The 23,547-nt window shown below is 41.2% G+C and overlaps 1 protein-coding gene across 12 annotated transcripts in view; it reads left to right on the top strand.

Moving 5' to 3' along the window:
* The window catches only part of MGA (MAX dimerization protein MGA), an 86,630-nt gene extending 64,328 nt beyond the window's left edge, over positions 1–22,302 (top strand). For 6 of the 12 annotated variants that reach the window (XM_008169914.4, XM_065593073.1, XM_065593072.1 and 3 more), the window contains 9 exons: positions 3,844–3,921; positions 7,685–7,809; positions 9,056–9,107; positions 10,407–10,589; positions 12,475–12,586; positions 14,652–14,885; positions 15,378–15,557; positions 16,084–16,236; positions 17,646–22,302. In XM_008169914.4, the coding sequence (XP_008168136.2) occupies positions 3,844–3,921; positions 7,685–7,809; positions 9,056–9,107; positions 10,407–10,589; positions 12,475–12,586; positions 14,652–14,885; positions 15,378–15,557; positions 16,084–16,236; positions 17,646–18,955 (2,427 nt within the window). In that variant the 3' untranslated portion in view covers positions 18,956–22,302. Of the gene's footprint in view, positions 1–3,843; positions 3,922–6,203; positions 6,462–7,684; positions 7,810–9,055; positions 9,108–10,406; positions 10,590–12,474; positions 12,587–14,651; positions 14,886–15,377; positions 15,558–16,083; positions 16,237–17,645 lie in introns of those variants that run through there. The other 6 variants (XM_024106645.3, XM_065593074.1, XM_065593070.1 and 3 more) reach the window with 4 other exon arrangements.
* The last annotated feature ends 1,245 nt before the right edge of the window (positions 22,303–23,547 follow it).

Raw genomic sequence — 23,547 nt, 5'->3', positions numbered from 1 at the left:
GGGTGGTGATCTCTAGATAATCTCATTCATTTGTTGAAATTCATGGCCCATTTTGGTCAATTTCATGGTCATAGGATTTTAAAAATCATAAATTTTATAATTTCAGCTATTTAAATCTGAAATTTTATGGTGTTGTAATTGTAGGGTCCTGACCAAAAATGAGTTGGGGGCGGGGTTTGCAAGGTTATTGTAGGGGGGTTGTGGTACTGCTACCCCTACTTTTGTGCTGCTGCTGGCAGCGGCACTGCCTTCAGAGCTGGGCAGCTGGAGAATGGCAGCTGCTGGCCAGGAGCCCAGCTCTGAAGGCAGAGCCGCCACCAGCAGCAGCGCAGAAGTAAGGATGGCATGGTATGGTATTGCCACCCTTACTTCTGTGCTGCTGCCTACAGAGCTGGACCATCACTGAGAACAGCCTAGCTCCATCCTCTTTGAAACCCCCCTTCAGGTAGTTGAAGGCTGCTATCAAATCCCCCCTCACTCTTCTGCAGACTAAATAACCCCAGTTCCCTCAGCCTCTCCTCATAAGTCATGTGCCCCAGCCCCCTAATAATTTTTGTTGCCCTCCGCTGGACTCTCTCCAATTTGTCCACATCCCTTCTGGGGGGGGGGGTCAAAACTGGACTCCAGGTATGGCCTCACCAGCAGCACTCCAGGTGTGGCCCCACCAGTGCCGAATAGAGGGGAATAATCACTTCACTCGATCTGCTGGCAATGCTCCTACTAATACAGCCCAATAGGCTATTGGCTTTCTTGGCAGCGAGGGCACACTGCTGACTCATATCCAGCTTCTCATCCACTGTAATCCCCAGGTCCTTTTCTGCAGAACTGCTGCTTAGCCAGTCGGTCCCCAGCTTGTAGCAGTGCATGGGATTCTTCCATCCTAAATGCAGGACTCTGCACTTATCCTTGTTGAACCTCATCAGATTTCTTTTGGCCCAGTTCTCCAATTTGTCTAGGTCACTCTGGACCTTATCCCTACCCTCCAGTGTATCTGTCTCTCCCCCCAGTTTAGTGTCATCTGCGAACTTGCTGAGGGTGCAATTAATCCCATCATCCAGATCATTGATAAAGATGCAAAACCAGCCACAGGACCGACCCCCGGGGCACTCCGCTTGATACCGGCTGCCAGCTAGACATCAAACCGTTGATCACTACTCATTGAGCCCAACAATCTAGCCAGCTTTTTATCCACCATGTAGTCCATTTATCCAATCCATACTTTTTTAACTTGCTGGCAAGAATACTGTTAGAGACCATATCAAATGCTTTGCTAAAGTCGATATATCACATCCGCCTCTTTCCCCATATTCACAGAGCCAATCAGGTTGAATCAGTCAGCAGCCGCCACTTTCCAGCTGCCCAGCATTGAAGGCAGCAGTGCACAAGTAAGGGTGGCATGGTATGGCATTGCCACCCTTACTTCTGCGCTGCTGCTGGCGGGGCACTGCCTTCAGAGCTGGGCATCCGGCCAACAGCTACTGTTCTCCGCCTGCTCAGCTCTGAAGGCAGCGCAGAAGTAAGGGTGGCAATACCATGACCCCCCCCTAAAATAACCTTGTGACCTCCCTGCAATTCCCATTTGGGTCAGGACCCCCGATTTGAGAAACGCTGGTCTCCCCATGAAATCTGTATAGTATAGGATAAAAGCGCACAAAAGACCAGTTTTCATTGGGAGAGACCAGATTTCACGGTCTGTGACAAGCTTTTCATGGCCATGAATTTGGTAGGGCCCTATTTATGGCCATGCACACACACGTTACAAATTCCTGATTATACAAATAGCATACTGAAAGCATTAATTTTCCACTATTCAATAAAAGCCCAATCCTGCCAGATGCTGAGTACCCTGCTCCTCATGGAAAGATGCTTAGGACTTCATAGAATAGGGCCATATTATTTCATGTAGCATTCAGTTATCTAAGTGTCATCAACACAGAACTAGTGTGTTTCCATATATAAATTTCATATGCTCAGATCAAGCTGTCAGAACACGTACATGAAAAGAGCAAAAGTTATGTGGTGATAGATAATCACACATGGTAGGGAAGAATCAGTGTATGGAACCAATGTGTTACATAGTGCATGTTTTTGCAGAGACAGATAGTGCTAAGTAGTTTAATTCTTTTTAACGTTCTTGAAAAGTAGCATGCAGTCAGCCCGCTGATGTGTGCTGCACTCTTCACTCACCTTCATGTTTTATTGGTGGTGGGTTTTTTGTGGGATAGGAGGCTCTAATGTTTTGGATACTTGCTATAACTTTCACTGTGTCTGGAGGGGGGATGCAAAACATAATTAGGGTATTCTGTTTATTTTATTCTGTTCCAACTTGAAAAACTTCAGTCTATGACTACACTTTCATTTTGTTCTTAGACTGAGTGTACTTGTCTTTTAAAATTCTAAAGTGAGAGGCAAAAGCAGATAAAACTGGGTTATTTCTCTCTCTTTCCTTCTCCATACTCTCTCAGGTGTTCTCCCTCAACAATCTAACCCCTCTCTCTACTCTTCTTTTTATTGTCTCCCTCTCAAATGAGAGAGCTCTCTTGTACTCCTTCCCTATCTCCACCATCAGAACCCTCAGCAGTCAATGACTGTCAAGGTGCTCCTGTTCTGTTTCTCTTAGTGTGGAGCAGCTTTTAGGCTTCAGGCCAGGGAATCTCTGTTCAGCCTCTTCTCCATGTGACTCAGGTAGGAGGATGTAGCAGCAAAGTAAGGAGGGCAGAAAATGGGATGAGGGATGGAGGTTCCCTTGGTGATGGTGCTATTGTATGCTGTAACTAACTAAACCTAAGAATTCCTATCTGATTGTACTTCCTAGTCGCCACAGAGACTTGTTCTTCTCTGATACAGTACTCCTAGACACTCCTTTTTTTTTTTTTTTTCCTCTCTCTTTGGGGAAACTGGTCAGTCCTGGAGGTTTAAAACACATCTGCCTGTTAAACCTGTTTTGTATTCATTTCCCCTCTTAATTTCATGATTCTTTACTGTAACCATTAATCTCTGCCAACGTACATTAATCAGATGAAAAAAGAAGAACAGGAGTACTTGTGGCACCTTAGAGACTAACAAATTTATTAGAGCATAAGCTTTCGTGGACTGTAGTCCACGAAAGCTTATGCTCTAATAAATTTGTTAGTCTCTAAGGTGCCACAAGTACTCCTGTTCTTCTTTTTGCGGATACAGACTAACACGGCTGTTACTCTGAAACTTGTCATTAATCAGATGATTCTTGAAAAACAGTTCAGTACATAAGCTAAACTTTCATTATATGTCACCTCATTAATATATGTTAAGACTGTCATTAGATTGGATTCAGATGTCTTGAACCATTCTGGCTATCCTTAATCAAACTGCAAGGTGAGATTTTCTTGCACCACATTCTGTAAGATGTATCCCCGCTACAAACGTTAAGTTTCTTGTTCTGGTTTTCTTGATCCTCGCATCCCTTTTTGAAGACATTTCCCTGCAGCATAACAGTTGTGCTTAAATAAATCCTTGCTGCTTGCTTTGGAGAACCCATCTATCTCCTTGCCATCTAGAATCACAATGATGTTCTTTCTGTTGAAATTGGGAAAGCTGTAGAAAATATTTTAGTAGCCAAGAGGGTGGTCAGTTTGGATTCACCATACATGTCAGGAGAAGGGATGAGGGAGTAGAGTGCCATCTATAGCATTAATTGCAGCTCCATTATGGGAAAGAATTCCTCCCCCCCCCCCCCCGACTTGTTTATACCTAGATTATTTTGGACCTATGTTGCATGTGCAAAAAATATCAGTTCACTACCAGTGTGTCTTTTAATAACTGTATATGTTAAACAGGGCTAGTTTTCTTTTTTCTTTTCTGCAGCCCAGGGTCTCCCACAGTTCTGTTCCGGATGGGCTGTGCCTCCTCTCTGAAGATACCATAGGTGGTTCAGCACTGTTGGTAAGCTATGGCACTTAGCAATATCTTCTTGTGAAGCCCATCAGAAATTCTTTATCTGGCAAGTGGATCAAGTTGGTGGTTCAGTGTCTCCTAACCCCATTTTTTTAACTGTAATTATTCTTTTTTCATGCAGTAGTGAGTTCTTTTCAATTTAAATCTCCTCTCCCTAGCTGAGGAATCACTGGAGCATTGAGGCTCTAACTCTGTGGGTCCTCCCAGTTGAGTACTTCTATAAAGGTCTCTTTGTGGGCCCCACCACAGCATCAGAGAAACCCTGCAAGTATTGAGCCAAGTTTAAGGGGTGATTACAGGTTTTCAAAAGCGTCAGAGGCTGCTACCAGCCAACCCTTGCTCTGCCAGGCACAGGGATTTGATACTATGGCTGATCTGGAGATTAGCTTTCGACCAGCCAGACGTCCCCTCCTTCGGTTTCTCGCCCCATTGTCTCGCACTCTGTCTCTCTGGAGTCAGGATATTCCCCCTTCGTGGCTTGAAGTGCTCCTTCTTCGCAGCATGGCCCTCTGGCCAGGTCACTGTAGTTTTCTCCCTCCAGGATATCAAAGTCCCACTGGATGAATTGTCTCAGGCAGTCTTCTGATCCACTGCCCAAACTGTGTCAGTTCCCCAGAGGCTGATGGGGAACCCGGGCCTATCTCTACTCTACTCTGGGTTGCAGCTCAGGGGGACCCTATCTCTAGCAACCATAGTCTACCCAATGTCAGACCCTGTTGCTGTTTCCCTGGGCTCCTTCCTACTTTCTTCCCTATTTTCTGGCCTCCCTCTGGGTTACCAGTGAAACTTCCTCTGTTCCCTGCAGCTCCTTCATCCTCACTCTGGTTCTTGCCAGAGTCTGTATTCCCAGGCAGTATCCCAGGGTTTACTCTGCCCTAGAACTCCTCCTTGTCTCTTGCCAACTCCCCTCCTCTCTAGGGAATGACTGCAGAGTTCCTTCCTGCAGCCCTTGTTGCTCTCTGCTTCCTGGTACTAAGTCAGCTTGCCCCTGCCCAGCAGGGCTGCTTCATCCATTAGGCCTTATCAGCCCTGACTGTTCTCCAGGTGCAGCCTTTCATGGGGTTAATTGGCCCTTTTTAACCTACTTAAGCCTGTTATGAGGTGGACACCCCGTCACAATCTTGTTATGTTCATTACATGTTTAGGACCCCAAAATTGCTGCAGGTAAGACATTAAAATAGTGTGCTGGTTGGTATACTAGGCATTGAGGGCATAATCCCAGAGGGAATCCAGGCTCCCTCTACAAGGTTCCTAATGGCATTGTGAGTAGAAAGCAACTGAGAAAATGTGCAGAACACCATCTTAGTCTTCATAGAATATATTTATCAAACTCTACAAAGTAGGTTTTCGGTCTTCTGTGGAGGGCATCCATTGGTAGGAGGGTGTTGCATATTTTGTTCAGACACATTTTGTACTGGAGGGGAGATATGGGGGTTCTGTTTCTTCTGGTGGTTGTTGTTTTTTCCCCTTCTTTCCTCCCTATTCCATAGTTTGACTGCTTGGTGCTTCCCATGTGGGACAAGCTGAGCTGCAGAAGGGGGGAAAAAATGTTAACTTCCTTTCTACCCTCAATGTCTCCTACAGTTCGATCCTCCTTGGTACAATAATGTCCCGTTGGGAGTTTTTTATTCAGCTTTGGGACAACTTTTGTGATGGGACTGCGTGAGGGGGCATGTCCAAGTACCATAGCCTAGAAATAGTGCTGACCAGCCTCCGATGTCTCCAGAAAGGAGGCAAAGTCCGTGCATCACAGAACTGTGGGAGATGCTGCTAGTAGAAGGGAAATTATCAGCTAAGAAATTCTTTCATTTTTTTCCTTTTATAAATTGAACCACTTTTTAAATCCCCATAATCTGAGGTTTCACTGAAGAAATTATATGATTGACAATTGGAAGTATTGCATTGCAAGCATCAAGAGGTAGTGTAATTAATAAATGATGGTCTGGTTGCTTTGTGCTGCTGCATCTCAAGTTTGCTGATTAAATGCGTAGCTTAGCTTCATCCATGGCCAATTGCCAATATCTTGAGATTTAGTACAACATTTTAATTTTCTTTCCTACCTATCAGTAGCAAGAATTTCTTAAAGCACATGTATAGCTCTGCATATTCTGAGTAATAAGACGTGAATAATAAGTAGCAAGATGGTGACATAAAACGTGAGAACTAGTTATTACAGGTCTCACTTTTCTGTTGTAATAAGTGCACATTACCTCTTTTAGTCCATCTGTGGGCTGCTATTTTTTGTGATTAAATGTCTGCGTTGGTTTCAGGTAAGTATACAATTCACAGAAGAGAGGAAGCAGCTCAGAATAAAGAAGGAAAGGACAGACAGAAGGAAAGAGACAGAAGAGAAGAGCAGGAAGAGAGAGTGATCTAGGGGTGGTTCGGTGTATTTGAGTGAAATAAAGTTTAGAATGGAGGCATGATTATAGTTTATCCCATTAAGAGAAAGAGTGTTGTAGTGTATAAGTAAACTATTGATCATAAATACAAAAAATAAAGACTTTTTTTTTTTTTTTTTTTGCAAATTGTTTGTTTGTTTTTTTATATGACACTAATTACATGGCTGCCACATCAAATTTCACTATTCCAGCCCTTTAACTATTGGGCCAAAGACTTTCATCTCTGCAGCTGGTGTTCTTGGGGTTTTTTTTAAGGTCACTGAGGAAATTTGGAGATGACCATATTATTGGGAGTATTTTTTAAAATCCCATCGTCCATGGGAATTTTCATTATTAAAAACAGCTGTAGGAAAACATTTTAAAGTGAACCTAATTGATTTTTCAACGGGACTTAAGCAACTTAGACACTTTGAGAACTTTTACTTATAACATGAACACAGTCTCTTCTTGGAGGGTGAAGGGTGACCCTGCTATGCATTTACTTCCACAATCCTTCAGTAGTGAGCTTCTCTGTGCCTGACAGCACCAGCAGACTAATGTGTCCTTTAATTTTCATCCTAGCACATTTTAAAGGGACACTGGCAATTTGCATTTTTTAAATAGACAAATTTAAAAAAATTCAAGTTTTCTGACAAAGCACCTTTTAAATAGTATGTTGTTTAAAAAAATTGTGTCTTTTTCTTCTCGGTGTTGATATTTATTTTGGGGGGTCTTCCGGTGTGTACCAGACATAGTTGGAGTCCACCCATGTTCCTACCCTCCTTATTTTCTTAATGAGCCTGCCTGCTAACTACACCTCTACCTCGATATAATGCTGTCCTCGGGGGCCAAAAAATCTTACCGCATTATATTGAACTTGCTTTGATCCGCCGGAGTGCGCAGCCCCGCCTCCACGGAGCACTGGTTTACCGTGTTATATCCAAATTCGTGTTATATCGGGTCGCGTTATATCTGGGTAGAGGTGTGTTTGGTTTCATTTTTACTGCATCTGTCACTGGTTAAACATCCTCTTGCCTGGCATGGAGAAGACCACGGGCACAAGCTGCTTCTGCAGCAGTGTATGAGATTGGTGATAACATGCTAGTGGCATGAGAGAGAAGAGCAGTGGATTATCAAGGAATAAAACTGACCATGTATTAAGTGCTGTTAAATTCATAAAGTAAACAGACAAACACAGTCTCTCTAATCTCTGCCAGTTACAGTAATCTTTGGTATTCCCAACAATCTTCAAAATTTAGATTGCAATATAACATTAGGAAACCAATCTTGAGTTTGGAGTGAAACAAAATGTTTGGCCTGAGCTATGGTGCAGAATTCATGCTTGCTTTTTAAAAAATGAACTATTTCAGAATGACGGTGAGTACAGTGAGAATGATGAGCCTGTGGACATTGAGACCGTGGAGGAGCTTTCAGAGAAGATTAACATTGCCCGTCTGAAGGCCACAGCTTCCAGTATCGGATCTTCCAAACAGAAGTAAGCATCTTTTGTACCAACCAAGAGATCTAAAGTTCTGTTTTACTAGTGAATTGGCATGAAAATGAACTGGTTAAACGAGAGGTTTTAAGAAATTGTAAGACAAAGTAAGGCCCCAATCCTATAGTCAGATTTCCCAGTGCAGTGGGACGCCGCATTGACTGACTCGGGGTCCATTCCAGTCTTATGAGCACTTTATCTTAACAGGGCCAACGATCTGTCTAATTAGTTACTGAAAATAAGCAGAAATGTCTGAGGTGGTTAGTTTGTTTTTTGCAGCCCCTTTTCTGCTGATCCTCTGCCCTCACTAGTAGATATACTGCTGTAGCTGAGGGATTGCCAGTTAGTTTCAGGCTGTGACATTTTGTTGTCTTAGGCTCCATTCCTACAGAAAGAACAGAGCAGGGCATCGTTGACTTCATTGAGAGACCAAAACCTTAGTGAACAAACTAAGTTTTATCTACTTTTAAAAACCACCTTGGTTTGTTCATTCTTTGTTGCTGCTGTTACTTTTAAATGCAAAGCACAGACCAAAAAAAGCTCTTTGACGGTGTATAAAGGTGGCCTCAGATGTTTTCCTTTATTTCTTCTGGTTTGCTACATTAGGAATATCAGATCCTGAATTTCCTCTGTTTGCTGAAGGATTTTGGCAAGATCTTTGAAGAACCTGGATGGTGGTATCGCACATCTCAAAACATTTCCTTTCCTCCTTTGAGAGGTACGGCTTATGTTTCAGCCTCAGACAATGATGTGACCATTCTCTCTAAACATTGCCAAAATCTTTCAGTAAAAACGGGGAAGTGAAGATATGGTATTACTAAATGTGAATATTTCTAATGTTCAAAAAAATCTTAAGAGTAGATATTTGGGGTCTATATTTTTATGTCATAAGATAGTAATAATAAGCCAGAAATACTGTTTTTGCCCTATAGTCCACCTGTAGCCTATGCATTACTGAGATTGCTACTGGCAGACATTGGTAGATTTTAGAAGTATACCCTTGCCATTTTGCCCTACAAGGTCATTTTACAGTTTTGAAACAGATTTGTCTAAAGTCTGTGGTGTCCAAAATGGAGGCCACTCTTGGAGCAGCGCTGGCAGCAGTATACCACCTCCATCGAGTTGCAAGGAAAATTCATTTCAAGGGATAAGCATGGAGAATTCTAAGGCTGTTGGGAATGTAGTTAATGAGAATAGAGTACATGAAATGAATAATGTTGGGAAAAACTTCATGCATCTCTTCCAGGCACCGTATTCATAATCCTTCGGATGAGAAGGTGGCAGACAAGTCTACTAAGGTATATATTTACTCTTCTTTTTCCTCCTTGTATCAAACTGGGTAGGGGCCTAATTCCAAAGCTCATTAATTTTAACAGAGACTGCCATTTACTTCAATGGCCTTTGGATCAGGGCTTAAATTTGAACAGTAAGAAATAACTGCCTTCATTGCCATTGCATCTTATTAACTCTTAAGATGTCTTAGATTTTCTGTTTCTGGCACGTGTAATTTGCAGTGAAAATGCATATCATGTATCAAATTGAGAATTATGTTTTTTGTGTCTGGGATTGGAGTATAGGGCTTATAAACACGACTGCTGCTTGTCAAAAGGAAACTGGATTGCTGAAAGTGATAGCTTAGTTTAAATGGCCTACACTTTGGCAAAATTAAAGTGATCTGATAAAGCTCTTTTGATCTAAAGACCATTGAACTCAAAAAGAGTCTTTTCATAGACTCAAAATCACCTCAAAAATTTGGACTAACTTCCTATTGTTTGAAGAGGCCTGTAAGGAGTACAGTACTGCTTCACAGGTTAAAATAATAGAATATATACTGCACCTGTCAGAGTAACAAAATAACAGACCTACCAACCTAGAGTGGAGAGAGGAGTAATTCATGCCTGAGCATGATGGATATCTGCCTTTGTGGCAGCTGATTTAATCAGAGACTGCTTTGTGATGCATTTTTAATTTAGTTGTAATCATAGAATGAAGTGATTAGTATCTTAAATTTAATTTGCTTATTAACTCCCCCCCACAATCTTATCTAAAGTGCCTTCTTGTCCCCTTCCCTCCATATTCACTCACCTAAATATGAATGAAATTGGCTTAACTGCAAGGAAAATTAATATGTTTTGTTTGATTTGATGGTTTACAAGGTTTACTGTTTTTTTGCGAGGTTAGACAAAGGTTAGGTTTTGGAGAGATGAGGTTACAGGTGTGTTATATAATATATAATATTAAAGTCAAGCCTTGTATTGCACAGTGTCTGTCTTATGTGAAGATATATAATGTATCCATACATGAAAAGCTGTTATCTTCTGAATGCCTCTGAGTGGAAAGGTTGCTGGACCTTCATCTTCATTGGTGACTCTGATATTCTGGCCCCCTTTCATTATATTCCACACATCCTGTAGTGTTTTATGCTTTCACGAATCTTCAGATTTCATGAAGATCTTGTAGCTAACAGCAGAGTTTTATTCAGTAGTGATGTGACTTACATAGAAATGTGTCTTAATGACTCTGTAAATCAGGCTTGCATTTTTTCCCCTTGAGTTAGTTTTTGATTTGAAATAGTCACATGGTTTCTTTTCCAACAGAAACCCCAATTCTGGAACAGAAAACAGAAGAATGAGGCAGAGGCCTTTGCTCATTACCGCCAAACACACACGGCAAATGAACGCCGACGTCGCAATGAAATGAGGGATCTTTTTGAAAAGCTGAAAAGAGCTCTGGGACTACATAGCCTTCCCAAGGTCTCCAAGTGCTACATCCTCAAACAGGTAGGCATTTTACAGCCCAAGCTCATCTGGAGAAAAATCCCTTTAATGTGGGGCAAAACTGACATCAGGTCTTTGAGAAACAGTGTAGTGATATGAAAAATATTTTAGTGGTGAGTGTAGAAATTCTGTTCACCTGAGTGCAATTATTTCACAATGGGGAGAAGTGGGTTAATTCAAGAGCAAATTTTTAGGGTTGTGAATTTAACTCTGGAAAGTAACTGCCAATGTGCCTTGGCAATTTTAAATTGTACAACCAGACAGTTTTGATAAATAATGAAGACAAATCTCTTTAATGTAAGAAGAGAGAGCCCTTCGTGAAATATTTTATTTCAGCATAGCATTTAGGTACAAAATTGTAAATGAAAGGAAACAAACAGCACATAATGAAGAGCCATAAATAATTATGCTCATCTAATCATACATTGCATTCCTAGGGCTGTGTCAATTACCTGCTAGACATAGATTTATGGAAAATAGATCCTGTCAAACTAACTTGATATCTTTTTTTGATGTTTTGGTTGATAAAGATAAGAGTGTTGTAATATATGTACACTTCTGCAAAGGCGTTTGATTTGGTACTACAGGACATTTTGATTAAAAAAATGAGAAATGTAAAATGAATATGGCGTACATTAAGTGAATTAAAAGCTGGCTAACGGCTACGAATCAAAATGTAATCGTAAGTAGGGACTCATCATCAAATGGCCGTGTTTCTAGGGGGGTCCTGCAGGGATGGGTTCTTAGCCCTGTGTTGTTTAACATTTTTATTAATGATCTGGAGGAAAACATAAAATCATCACTGATGAGGATTGCAGGTAAGACAAACATTGGGGAGTGGTAAATAATGAAAAGGACATTTCACTGCTACAGAGTGATCTGGATCGCTTGGCAAACTGGGCACAAGCAAATAATATGCAGTATGATAGTGCTAAATGTAAATGTTTACATCTAGTAACAAAGAATGTAGGCCATACTTACAGGATGGGGAACTCTATCCTGGGAAGCAGTGACTGGAAAAGATTTGGAAGTCACGGTAGATAATCTGCTGAACATTAGCTCCCAGTGTGATACTGTGGCCAAAGAGCTAATACAATCCTGGGAAATCTGAAATAGGCTAGCAAGGTTATTTTACCTCTGTATTTGGCACCAGTGAAAGTGCTGCTTGAATAGTGTGTCCAGTTCTGGTGTCCACAGTTCAAGAAGGATGTTGATAAATTGGACAGGGTTCAGAGAGGAGCCATGCAAACGATTAAAGGATTAGAAAATGTGCTTTATAATGATAGACTGACGAAAGCTCAATCTATTTAATTTAACAAAGAGAAGGTTAAGGGGTGACTTGATTACAGTGTAAAGTACGTGCATGGTACAAATATTTAATATTGGGCTCTTCAGTCTAGCAGAGAAAAGTATATCATGATCCAATGACTGGAAGGTGAAGCAAGATGAATTCAGACTGGAAATACAGTATAAATTTTTAACATCGAGAGTAATTAGTCACTGGAACAATTTACCAAGGATCGTGATGGATTCTCCATCATTGACAATTTTTACATCAAGAGTGGGTGTTTTTTTGAAATACATGATCTAGGAATTATTTTGGGGCAGTTTGGTAGCTTTTGTTATACAGGTTAGACTAGATGTGACACTAGATGTGCATAAACATGAATTGGAAGAAACCAACATTCATCCTATTTCAATTGCATTCAGAGAAACATTACAACATGGTGACTGAACTTTCTTCTGTCTCCCGATTTCTTAAAATAATGATGGAAAATGTCTGTAGGGAGACTTTCAAAATGCCTTTTTGACTGGGAAAGGAGAACTACTTATTTCTGTTTTGTATGCATTAGCTTGGTCTCTAAACTGGTATTCTGACATGCTTTAGGCCTACGAAGAGATCCAGGGGTTGACTGATCAGGCAGATAAACTGATTGGGCAGAAGAACTTACTGACTCGCAAACAAGACATTCTGATCCGTAAAGTATCCACACTTTCAGGTGAGGTAGTTTACGGGGACATAGTGGTTGGAATAGTGAAAGAAAGGACTTGAGGGAGTGGGGTGGCCATTAGTGGATATATGCAGACGTGGTAGAACGTGCAGATATGAGATTTAGGGTCAGTTCCTCAAAGGTACATAGGTGCCTAACTCCCATAAAATACCTTTGAGAATCTGGCCCATAGATTCTAAGAAAGAAGACTGATTTTGGGATTGGGGTGCATTTGTGATAATATAAGGTACAGTGCCATAAACACAGAAAAGGAAGTATTTATTTCTTCAAGCAGTAAGGGCCAAAGATTCTAAAGTGTATCTTCAGCTCATCTGCAGCTTTTGAGGACAGAATTCAGACCTGTCAATCACTGGCTTAGGGAAACAACCCTGCTGCTGAAGAGACCCGCTACTTTTGTTTCACCTCCACAGGTAAAGGAAGTGTGGACATACCTTCCTGCTGCAGAGCTTTAGGATCTTAGTATCCAGTGCACTGGGAATATCCAGAGAGAAGAATATTTCACTTCCTCCAGAAATAGTTTTGTCCAAAGAGCCTTTCTCCTATATCCTCAACAGCAACACAGGGCTTCAACTTTGGACATCAGTCTGGTGCTAATTCCTTTCATGACATCCTTGCAACCTTCCAAAGGATCTGTCCCTATACTATTGCTCTGTCTACTGGCTTTTATGGTAACAGCTGCATCAGCCAGATGGGATATGGAATTAGCACTGTCCTGAGAATACAAACATTGCATATTCTATGCTGACAAATTGGTTCTCAGGATGATCCTGATATTCATCTAGGCATGTAAAGTCAACTTTATATTTCATAAGTTATGGGTGATAGGACTAAAGTCTTTCTGTCCCAAACCATTGTGCCTCGTGGAAAAGCTGTGGCACCTGGGATGTCAACCTAGCACAAAAAAAGTATCTAGACAAATCTAAAACATTAAAGCAATCAAGCTCAGTATTTGCGGTCTATCTGTTGGGTGTAAGCAGGGAGGGAGGGAGTGTTTGTTTTTCAGAATCTTACATGTCTAGGTGGATCAGGTGGCATATACTTGAGCCATATGAGGCGAAGAATTTGTCTTTTAGTGAACTCTGGTCACACTTCATAAATGCAGTACATGCCTCTAGATGGAGACGTACTGTTCTTAAGAAGAAATCTGCAAGACAGCCTCCTGGTCCTTTATAATATGCTTCAGAGCTGGTAGGTAAGCCTCCCCTGCTGCTGTAGTTGGAAGGATGGTATTGATTATATAGTACCTCTTGTCATTTGGGAAACAGCCTGTGTACAGTTATATGTAGTGTAGTTGTAGCCGTGTCGGTCTGCTCTGTGTGGCTCAAAAGTTTGTGTTTCTCACAAACAGAAGTTGTCCAATAAAAGATATTACCTCACCACTTTGTCTTTCTGGGTATAGTTATGTCAGTTTTGATCATATATTAAGCTAAATTCCTAGGTAAATTCTTGCCGTACCTACACACTATTGATAAAATCCCTTTGTACAGTCTGTGGATCTTACTGTTCTGAGTAATATTAAAATGTATGAGAGCTTCCTCTAAAATTTCCTTTCTTTGAATAGTAAGATCTACAGATCTGAACAACTTTGGGTAAGATAAGGGATTCCCATTCATAGATAAGTAAATAAGGTTTTCGTGCCCAGCTGTCAGTGTTTTCATAGTTAAGGACAACACAGTTTTCATTGTAGCTGTGAAAGTTCTCAACTGGCAACCTGTCCGTCAGGGAGGGACATATATCCCTGAGCCACTTGTTGTTAGGTCTGAGTTCTGCCTATCAAAGATGCAGACAGGCTGAAGACCCTATTGTAAGATCTAACGTTTCTCCTTGAAGAAAGGAAATTTTGGGTAAATGTTGATACATTTTCTTGTTTCTGTGGTGTGCGCTAGACTGTTCTTTGGAAATTGAAGGGGGTTTACTGCCCCTCCCCACCAAAAAAAAAATTTAATTGGGGTTAACCTGCTGGATCTGCATGGTTCCAGTCCAACTCTTAGTCCTGGAAGCAAATAGAATCTGAGGACACATTGACACTCTGTCTCTGCTAATCTTTCTGTAGGTAAGACAGAAGAGGTGGTCCTGAAGAAGCTAGAATACATTTATGCCAAACAGAAAGCAGTAGAAGCACAAAAGAAGAGGAAACAAGTTGAGCCAGAGGAGCTTGTTGTGTCCACCAAGCCCAGCAGACAGCAAGAAGAATCCTCCACTTCCTCCAAAGAGTTGGGACAAATGATTGTGACAAATAGGCGGGGGAAGCCATTAATACTCGCCAGGAAAGGAGGCCAGGCCGCCGGTAGGCTAGGAAAGATATATGTTTGATCTAATTGCAAAGGGAAAAAATATATAATTGGATATCTTGGGGGGAAAATAGCAGCCTGCTTTGTGTAGCCATCTTGCTATAAATTTATTAATTTAGTACAAAGTAAAGGTGAAGTATTAAAACAAGGATGTTTGCAGATGTTATGTATATTGTACATTCTAAGGTACAGTCAGAGAAAGTCTGGCTGTTTACAAAAAACACATTAACTTCTTCTGTGATTGGCTATGTGGGGTCTGAGGTCTGCACATGTGGAAATTAAGGTAATCTGAGTTTGCCAGTTACTAGCCAATTGTAGTCAAGAAAATTGTCCAAATTGAACAAAGTGGGCTGAGGACAGCAACATTGATATTCACCCAAAAAAGAACTTCTGTCAGCTAGTAAGTTTATATTGGTTATAGGCCTTTTGGCATGCAGTGTCAGAAATATCACTTACAGTGTATGGTTTATATTTGTGTTTTTATACAGTCGAGACCACATCCTCTCCTATTACGTTAACTACTGCCAGCCTAGTGATGACTCCACAAGGGCAGGTGCTTACACTGAAGAGCCCCCTGATGCCAGGACAGGTAGCCGCTGTTCCTTCCACACTCCTGCAAGCTGAGCTAAAGCCTCAAGTTGCCAGCAACACAGTGACAACACAGCCAGGTAAGGTCACATGATAGCAGGTTTATTGGAAGATAAGAATTGGTATTGAATCTGTATCTCTGTTCATTTATGCACTTCAGTTTATAAAATAATATTTTTTCCCAGTAAGAAGGCATGTGCCTCACCAATAGTGTCCTTTATATAATTCTTTCTGTATTCTCACAACTTCACTGAGTGTGGTGGATTCTTACTGAAATATACCTGTTATATAAAACAAAGATACTTGATTATGCAATCAAAATGTTAACCAAGTCAATTGAGCTATTTATGGTTTTATCATCAGGTAAATAGTATCTATTGTTGAATGTTAGTATTTCCAAATGAAAGAGAGAGGGAAAATATCTGAAATGTTGTGTAGAAGGGAGAGTATCGGGCTGATCTGTATTAGAAATAGAACAATCAGATAACCATTTCTTAGACCGCTTTCAGATGGTAGTATAGTATCAGATACAGCATGGAGCTAAGTGCTGTATTTTCTATTTTTGAGCCAGTATCTAAAAAAGAATTGCTTTTCTTCCCAAATAAGGTATTGCATCTGTGATGATTCAGCTACCAGGCTCAACCGTTCCTGTCCAAGTGAAAGGCATCCTCACTAACTCAGCCATTCCCATTACGTTGTCAACCATTGCCAGTAACCCAGTGCCCCCCGCTGTAGGAACAGCTGCAGAACCTCCTTTAGGTAAGTTCGTCATTCACAATTCCTTATGTTTGGGAGTATGAAAAGCTCTCTTTGCAAATATTTAGGTTCAGCTTTTCTTCAGGATAGTAAATAACACTGCATCTCACCTTCACAGTTTTGTAGCTCTCGGTAAAATTATGTGCAGAGATGGAGGGGGCATTTATTTGACCTCCAATTCAGCAGCACTTAAGGTTTGAGCCATCTTGGAACTCTCATGTCTGACACTATTAAAGCTGAAACATTTGACAGAAGTATTGTGCATGGGGTTTAGGCAGAAGATAGTAGATGTTTATATTAGTAGAGCTTCCTGTCATCCAGTGCATAGAACTCCAAGAGGAGGCCACTCACCATCGTACTGGAGATACCCAGGTAATAGGGCATATGGAGCTAAGGAGGAAAGGAAAAGGTCAGTTTCAGATATAGGGCTGGGGAAAATTTGACTACCATGTTTGGAAACTGTTTTGGAATCCAAAGCAGATGCTACCAGTAAGTGAGTATATAGGGTCCCTGAAATATGCAGTATCTTGCTGAGAGACAAAACATGCAGGAAACATAATTTTCCAGTGTACAGTAAATTATTGTGCAAATACAGTGGTATTTCTTGATGGCAGTGACCATTACATGGCTTTCACCAACCCACTTTAGAAAATTCCTCTTCTCTGAAGAAGCTCTGGAAAAGGAGAGGCTGGTAAACTTAGCTTAGTGAATGATGGCAGTAATTCCACTAATAATTAGAATGAACTAATAATTATTCTGAAAAGTAATGTGGAAGTGGTACTTCTGCACAGGCCTGCTCTGTAGTAGTTATATCTACTGACTTCAGGGCAAATGAATAAACATTGCTTTTACTTCTGTTTCTGGAGAGCAAGCACAGCTAAGAGACAGTGTGTGAGGATTTCTATCTTGTGTATCACCAGAAGAATTGTTTGCTAAATTCCAATCAGTTTCGCTTGTGACAATCCACTGAAAGTAGGAGGAATTGCACACATGGCATTGAGGGACATAGCCTGAAGATACAGGTGTACCTGAGGGCTGAATTTTGTCTACAGAACTCTTACTACTGGTAGCCAACTGACAGATGGGAAAAGATCCTAAGATGAGTTTGCAAGGGCTGGCCTTAGGGGGAGGAAACCTATCAAACGTGCACAACTAAAAAACAAAAACAAAAATTCTGCAGACAATAGACATCATGAGATTTCATGTTGTTTATACGACTCACTCTTCAGAGTGGATTGAATGTTAAGGTTGGGGGGGGAGGTACAAACAGCTCAAGACTGTATTTGGGCAGATGCTTTACACTCTTTGTAGGGGTGGTTTGGGGGGGGGAAAGATGATGTGGGAGGGGGCAGATTGTCTTCAGCTTCAGTCACCAGTGATCCTGATGGGTTTTGCTTTGTTTGGTTTTGCAGAGAGTGAAGATTCATTCATGATGCCAAAGATTGTTAATGTGACATCACTGGCTGCTGAAGGGGGTGTGAATTTAAACCTGAATAGAAACAAGAATTCTCATGTAACCCCAGGTGCTGGTGCCCAGACATCTGAGCCGTCCCTGAAAGCAGGACCTCATGAAAGTAGGCGGAATGAGGACATCCTTTCAGAAGAAAAAAACAAGGCATCTCCTGGAGACAGCTGTGGAGATGGGAGAAATGCCACGGGGCCCACACAAATTTTCCTTGAAAATAAAGACAACAGCTTTCCACAGATTCGAAATGTACCCAGTGTGAAGGACTCCTCAGAGTCCTTTGCTAAAAAGTCTTGCATTGGAGAGTTTCTTGGAAGCCAGGGGAGGAGGAAAGAGACTGATCAGGGAGGGGAAAGGTTGAAACCAAAGGATTCTCCATTCCGCAAGCTGCAGGTTAAAGATCTCAAAGACTCCAGGATAGAAATGGAACTGAGGAAGGTAGCCTCTGCAATGGAGGAAGCAGAACTAGACCCAAGTGAGTTACTGGGCAGCATTGAGGAGAGTGATGACACTGATGAAACCCTCACTTCACTTCTCAATGAAATTGCCTTTCTCAATCAGCAGCTGAATGATGACACTTCTGGCATGTCAGAGCTGCCTGGTACCCTGAGCTCAGACTTTTCTCCACAAGACTCCGAAACGCGGAGGGGAACTGCCAGTGACCTGACCACTGCAGATGGAGCCTCCTTCCAGTTTGGTCACTTGGGTAGCAGTTTCAAGGGCCTTTCTGAAGTTCGAGAGAGTAGTGGCTCCATAAGCCCCCTCCTGCTTCACCTGGAAGATGATGACCTTACTGATGGTGAGAGGAACTCTGCAGAGCCTTCATCTCAAGCAGATATTTTGAAGATAGTGATAGGCTCTGAAATGAAGGACCCAATTGCCAACCTCTCAGTAACTGATGGTGGAGGTGGTAAAACCGTAGATTCCCTGGTAGAGACCAATGTGTCTCCTCCAATCCTGCAGATGAAAACTAATCTTGAAGCTGGTAACACTGACACACTGTGGAGGCCTATGCCCAAACTGGCACCACTTGGGTTAAAAATTGCAAATCTTCCATTAGACTCAGAAGGGCAGAGTACCAAGGTGATGCCAGTATTGGCACCTGTAGTTGCAAAACTGGCACCCGTTGGTTTAAAAACTAAATTACCTTCAACTGAGCTGGAAGGACAGGACAGCAAAATAATGCCCACATTAGCATCTGTGGTTGCAAAATTGAACAGTATTGGGACCTTGCCTTCAAATTCTGCAGGCAAATAAATGCTTGGATTTTTCAGAGACTGAAAGGAAAATCTGGAGCAATTTGGACTATGAAAGGAATTGGTATCTTGAGTTTTAACATCTTCCCTTGTCTCCAGACATTTGTTCCTGTATCCCTGTAAAGAAAATATGGTATCAGTGCACTCTTCTGACTGAGGGCAGGCCCCAAGCTGAGAAATCAACGCTATGAAACTTTAATTGTGCTAACATAAATTTTACCTCACTACTGTGTTCTGGATGTTTATCCCCCAGAAAGAAAGATGATGATGTATTACCAATGCTGGGCATATGGTATCCTTCCAACAGTGGGTCCTTCACAAAGAGTTTATGAAACTAGAGGTCTGATGGACCCAGGCCACTGAGAGATTCATACCTAACGGAGATGCAGTTATTTCTGGATGAGGAGAAATCAGGAGTACTAGTGTTTTACCAGCCAAATTAACTATCTATGCAGAAGCAGGGGTGTTCACATCTGCAGTTTGTGCACAGCCCACAAAATGTAATAAGCTTGTGTAAAGGAGATTGGAGCAAGCTTGTTCAAACTGGTTGCCCTGGGTGGAGGAAAGGGAGATCGGGGATAGATTTCCCAGAATGCCTATGTTAAAAATCTCTATTCTTCAGTGAGTGAGAATTATCTTCCTGCTCCTAGTCTCTCTAGTTAGTTTCTACCTACATCATTTCCATATGAAATCCTAAACTCCCATTTTAAGGTGAAGAAGGAAATTTTCATAGTGATAATTGCAACACCCCAGTGTTGTTTTTTTAGTTAGCTAATTTTAAAAAGAATAAAACCCTGCAATGTTCTTCCTTGAACATGCTGGGAATGAGACAGCATCTAGAACGAACAGATTCAGACAGGAGAAATCCATCTGGGTACCAGATTGCTAACTCTTTAGAAGCATTGCTGAGGTAGTTTGAGTGTCATTTGTCTCCGTTCTCCTCTCTTTCCTTCCCTGTTTCCTCCCTGGTTCTTGAAGACATATACATCTCAAATATATTTACAGGAAGTGACCCGTTCAGGATTATTGGGACATGAAAATAAGTGTGTGCGCGCGCGCGTCCTTCCAAACCATCCATTTCTTAATGAATTCAGGAAAGGTACTCAGAGGTTCTCATTGCATTTACGCAAGATGTGTATAGCAAAAAAAAAAAAAATGCTCATTACCAGGGAAATAGGGCAGTATTTGAATCACAAGATGTATTTTTTATTCTCTTCTGCCACCACTTATTCAATAAACTGTAGTTACTCTTCACTGTTAAGCTGTTGGAAGTGAAGGGCCTGCAGACTGTAAAGATATTTATATTTTTGTACACAAGTTTTGTTTTCTTAGTTTCCTTGAAGAATGAAATTTTCAGCCTAGAAGAGACTATTTGTTAATGAGTGTATAAATGATTTTTTTCCTATCTAGTTTGTAAATAATAGAAATTATGGTGGACTTCAGGGGCTTCTTAGGTGCTCCTCAAAAGTGAAAATCACTGCTGTGAAAATTGTGTAGAATCTGGGAAACGGCGCATTTTGCCTTTCTTGCATAATTGTATTTAGGAATGTAATCCCTGCTCTTAATGCCTCAGCAGCAGCAATTGGGATTCCACATGCCCCCAGTGGCCTCCTCCCCTCTCCCCCTCCCCCCCCCAGTGATGCACTATTGCAGGAGCTTTCATCTCTCCCAGCGCCAAGGCTGTGCCTGTGTGTCTGACATTTACATGCATGTGCTGTAAGTGATGATCTTCCACTCTTCAGAAGCAGTGTCAAACTCTACATTTAGTGCAAAAGTATGCCCTATACAGTAAGCTGCAGTTTCTGGACCTGTGTCTAGAATGGCTGTATCACTGGGTATGTATATCTTGTGTTGTTTCCTTTTCTTTGTTACAATTTTCTATTGGGCTGCAAAGCAAAGAGAGGGTTCTTAAGCTGGGTATGCATAAAGTTGCTCCAGACTATGTGTAATGGAGGTGTCTTCACCTTGGGATTCTACAAGGCATGTTTGAAAACAGTTGGACAGGTGTGTATCACTTCTACTGCCTTTGCATATTTTACAGTTTAACCTCAGTTTGTGTCATAAATGCTAATCTCCTTCCTGCACTAAAGGGTTGAAGAAGAGGGTATGGGTTAGTATGAGAGCCATGCATAGCCTTATAGATATCATTCAATGCCTTAGAAAAGGGAACTAGCCTATAAATACATGTTTACACCTACTCCTTAGACATTAGAGGCTAGATCCGAACCTCATTTACACCAGTATAAATCTGGAGTAACTCAGTTGACTTACACCAGATTTACACTGATGTACCTGAGAATTTGGCCCTGGGTATTTTAAATTGGCTGAAGTTGCTTGTCATTCTGCCCAAGACAGTTTGATTTGCTATTAAATTCAACTCCTTGCTGTGTGAAACAGCCGTCAGCATTGCGCACAGCATTGCACACAAAAAAAAGCCACTAAATTTCCTTTCTGTCCCCTATCGCTTCTTGATTCAAAATGGCTGCTGTTCACTTAAGTGTTAAAATTAAGTGTGCATTAATCCATGTCTGTACATTAAGAAAAATATGCCTTTCACATTTCATAGGACACAGATAGCATTAAAGTCACTCAAACACTCTTTTAAAATAACCCTTCCTGCCTTGAGGGGCAAGGTGATGGAAAATGCCTAGCTACATATTTACTGTTTGGCAGTGGGCAGTCAGGAATGCCTGCTGTAACAAAAGCATATTGTTGAGATAAAAGCTGACCTGCCTGATGCCAGAAAACTCTCAGTAAGTCAGCCAAGAACAGACCCCAAAGTCAAAAGAACCAATAGGCACACAGCCAAGAAAGGTGTTTGGCAGGTTCTGCCTAGCAACAAAGCCCCTCTGAAAAGCTCATTAGCCTTTGCTTTTCCTAATCCTCACATGTCATCTTTGGATTTCACTATCATTTTGAATGTCAAATCCCCCCCCCCACCCACAGCCCTAAAATCAATTGGTTTGGAACAAACCTTTTGGAAATTATGCACACTATTTTTAAGAGACAATAATGCAAGAATGTGTTACTTTTGTAGTGAGTGGGTTTTGGAATCAGGAGAACAATAGAAACCCCTGCAAGGAGCACATTCTCACTAGACCAAGAGTCCTGGAAATTTTGTTTGGTTTTTTAGACATGTCTGTAAATAGACAAATGTTTTTAAGAATATAATGCAATGTCAGATTTAGCTTTTTTCCTTTTATATATTAAAAATATATCTTTCCCTCTTTTCAGCTTTTGAAAAATTGATATTTTTGTAGAAATCTAACAGTACAGGACTGTTCAATGACTGTATGTCAGAGAGAGGAAGTGTAAAACTAAAATAAACCAATCAAGTTCAACCAGGAACTGGCTTTGGAAGCTTTTATTATTGGGAGGGAGGGAGGGAAGGAGAATGGGATGAATGATAAAGTATTAATTGTCTTGGTGGTGGCAGGTGGAATTGCACAATCAAGCAGAGAGAGAAATATTTAGTCTTTTTAAATATAGTTTGCACTCTGTATTTATTTTATGTGTATTGCACTGATGCCTAAGAGTGCCAGTCATGGATCAGGTGCTGTACAAACACAGGAAAAAAAAGCTAGTCCCTCTCCCAAAGAGCTTAATTTTAATCTCTCTGCTTCTCCAATAAATCAAAAACAAATAACAGCGGAGTGTTTTTTTGTTAATGGGACGTCTTAAAGATTTGATCAGACAGTTTCCAAGGAGGCTTTGCTTCTCTACGGTTGTGTTTTACTTCAGTGGCACAGTTATTGATGTACACATTTGAGCATTTTTTCCAACTGCATCAAAAACAATTTAAAAACAAATGGTTTGGGGTGAGAGATTGTGAGACTAGAGCAAGAATATAAGCAGGCGGGACGGTGATGCTCTTTTTTAGGGTCTGTTTTCAGTTGTTTTGACTGTTTTGTCTTGCTGGCATGGACAGATGCATTAATGGCCGGCTTCTCCATTGCAGCAGCAAACCATTGGAAATAATAGTCTGTCCTCAGCGAGGAGTGCCTAAATGTTATGGCATTTAAGTGCAGCAAAAGCAGCTTTTCAGAAGCCCAAAGACTGCTACATTTATATATGCAAGTTAAAAACACACACTACTTATAAAACACAAGAAAATGAATAAACTGGAAAGATGTACAGTATCTTATTTTTCTCTTCTTTCTGTCCTATCAATTTCTACTATTATTTACTCCTTTTTATCTCAGTGCTCTTTTCTGTCTCCTCTGTTTTCTTACTTTCGTTTTCTCTCCTTTCCTGTTCTTATGTTCCATTCTCACCTCAGCCTCAAGTTCAATGCTTCTCTTCCTTGCAATTTACTTGCACTCTTGCAGTGTGCTGGAGTCTGTCTGCTGGTTCATTTTGTCTGTTCGTAGCCCTGTAGCTTTCCATATTTACTTCCAGGCCTGAGCATCCTGCAGATCAGGGCATTTTAAGTCACTTGGTACCACGTTTGTACAGACTTCAGAATCATCATGTATAAATGAGGCTGCATTTGGCTGTGCCAACTTTGCCATTCTAATAGGCGGTACTGTGGTGTCTTTAGGGCTCAGAGAGGAACCCTTCTGGAGCAACAGCAGTGTAGAGAAAACTCCAGAT

Source organism: Chrysemys picta, chromosome 4 (genome assembly GCF_011386835.1).
Source record: "Chrysemys picta bellii isolate R12L10 chromosome 4, ASM1138683v2, whole genome shotgun sequence".
In the NCBI taxonomy this organism is placed as follows: Eukaryota; Metazoa; Chordata; order Testudines; family Emydidae; genus Chrysemys; species Chrysemys picta.
This window is presented reverse-complemented; position numbering and strand designations above follow the sequence as displayed.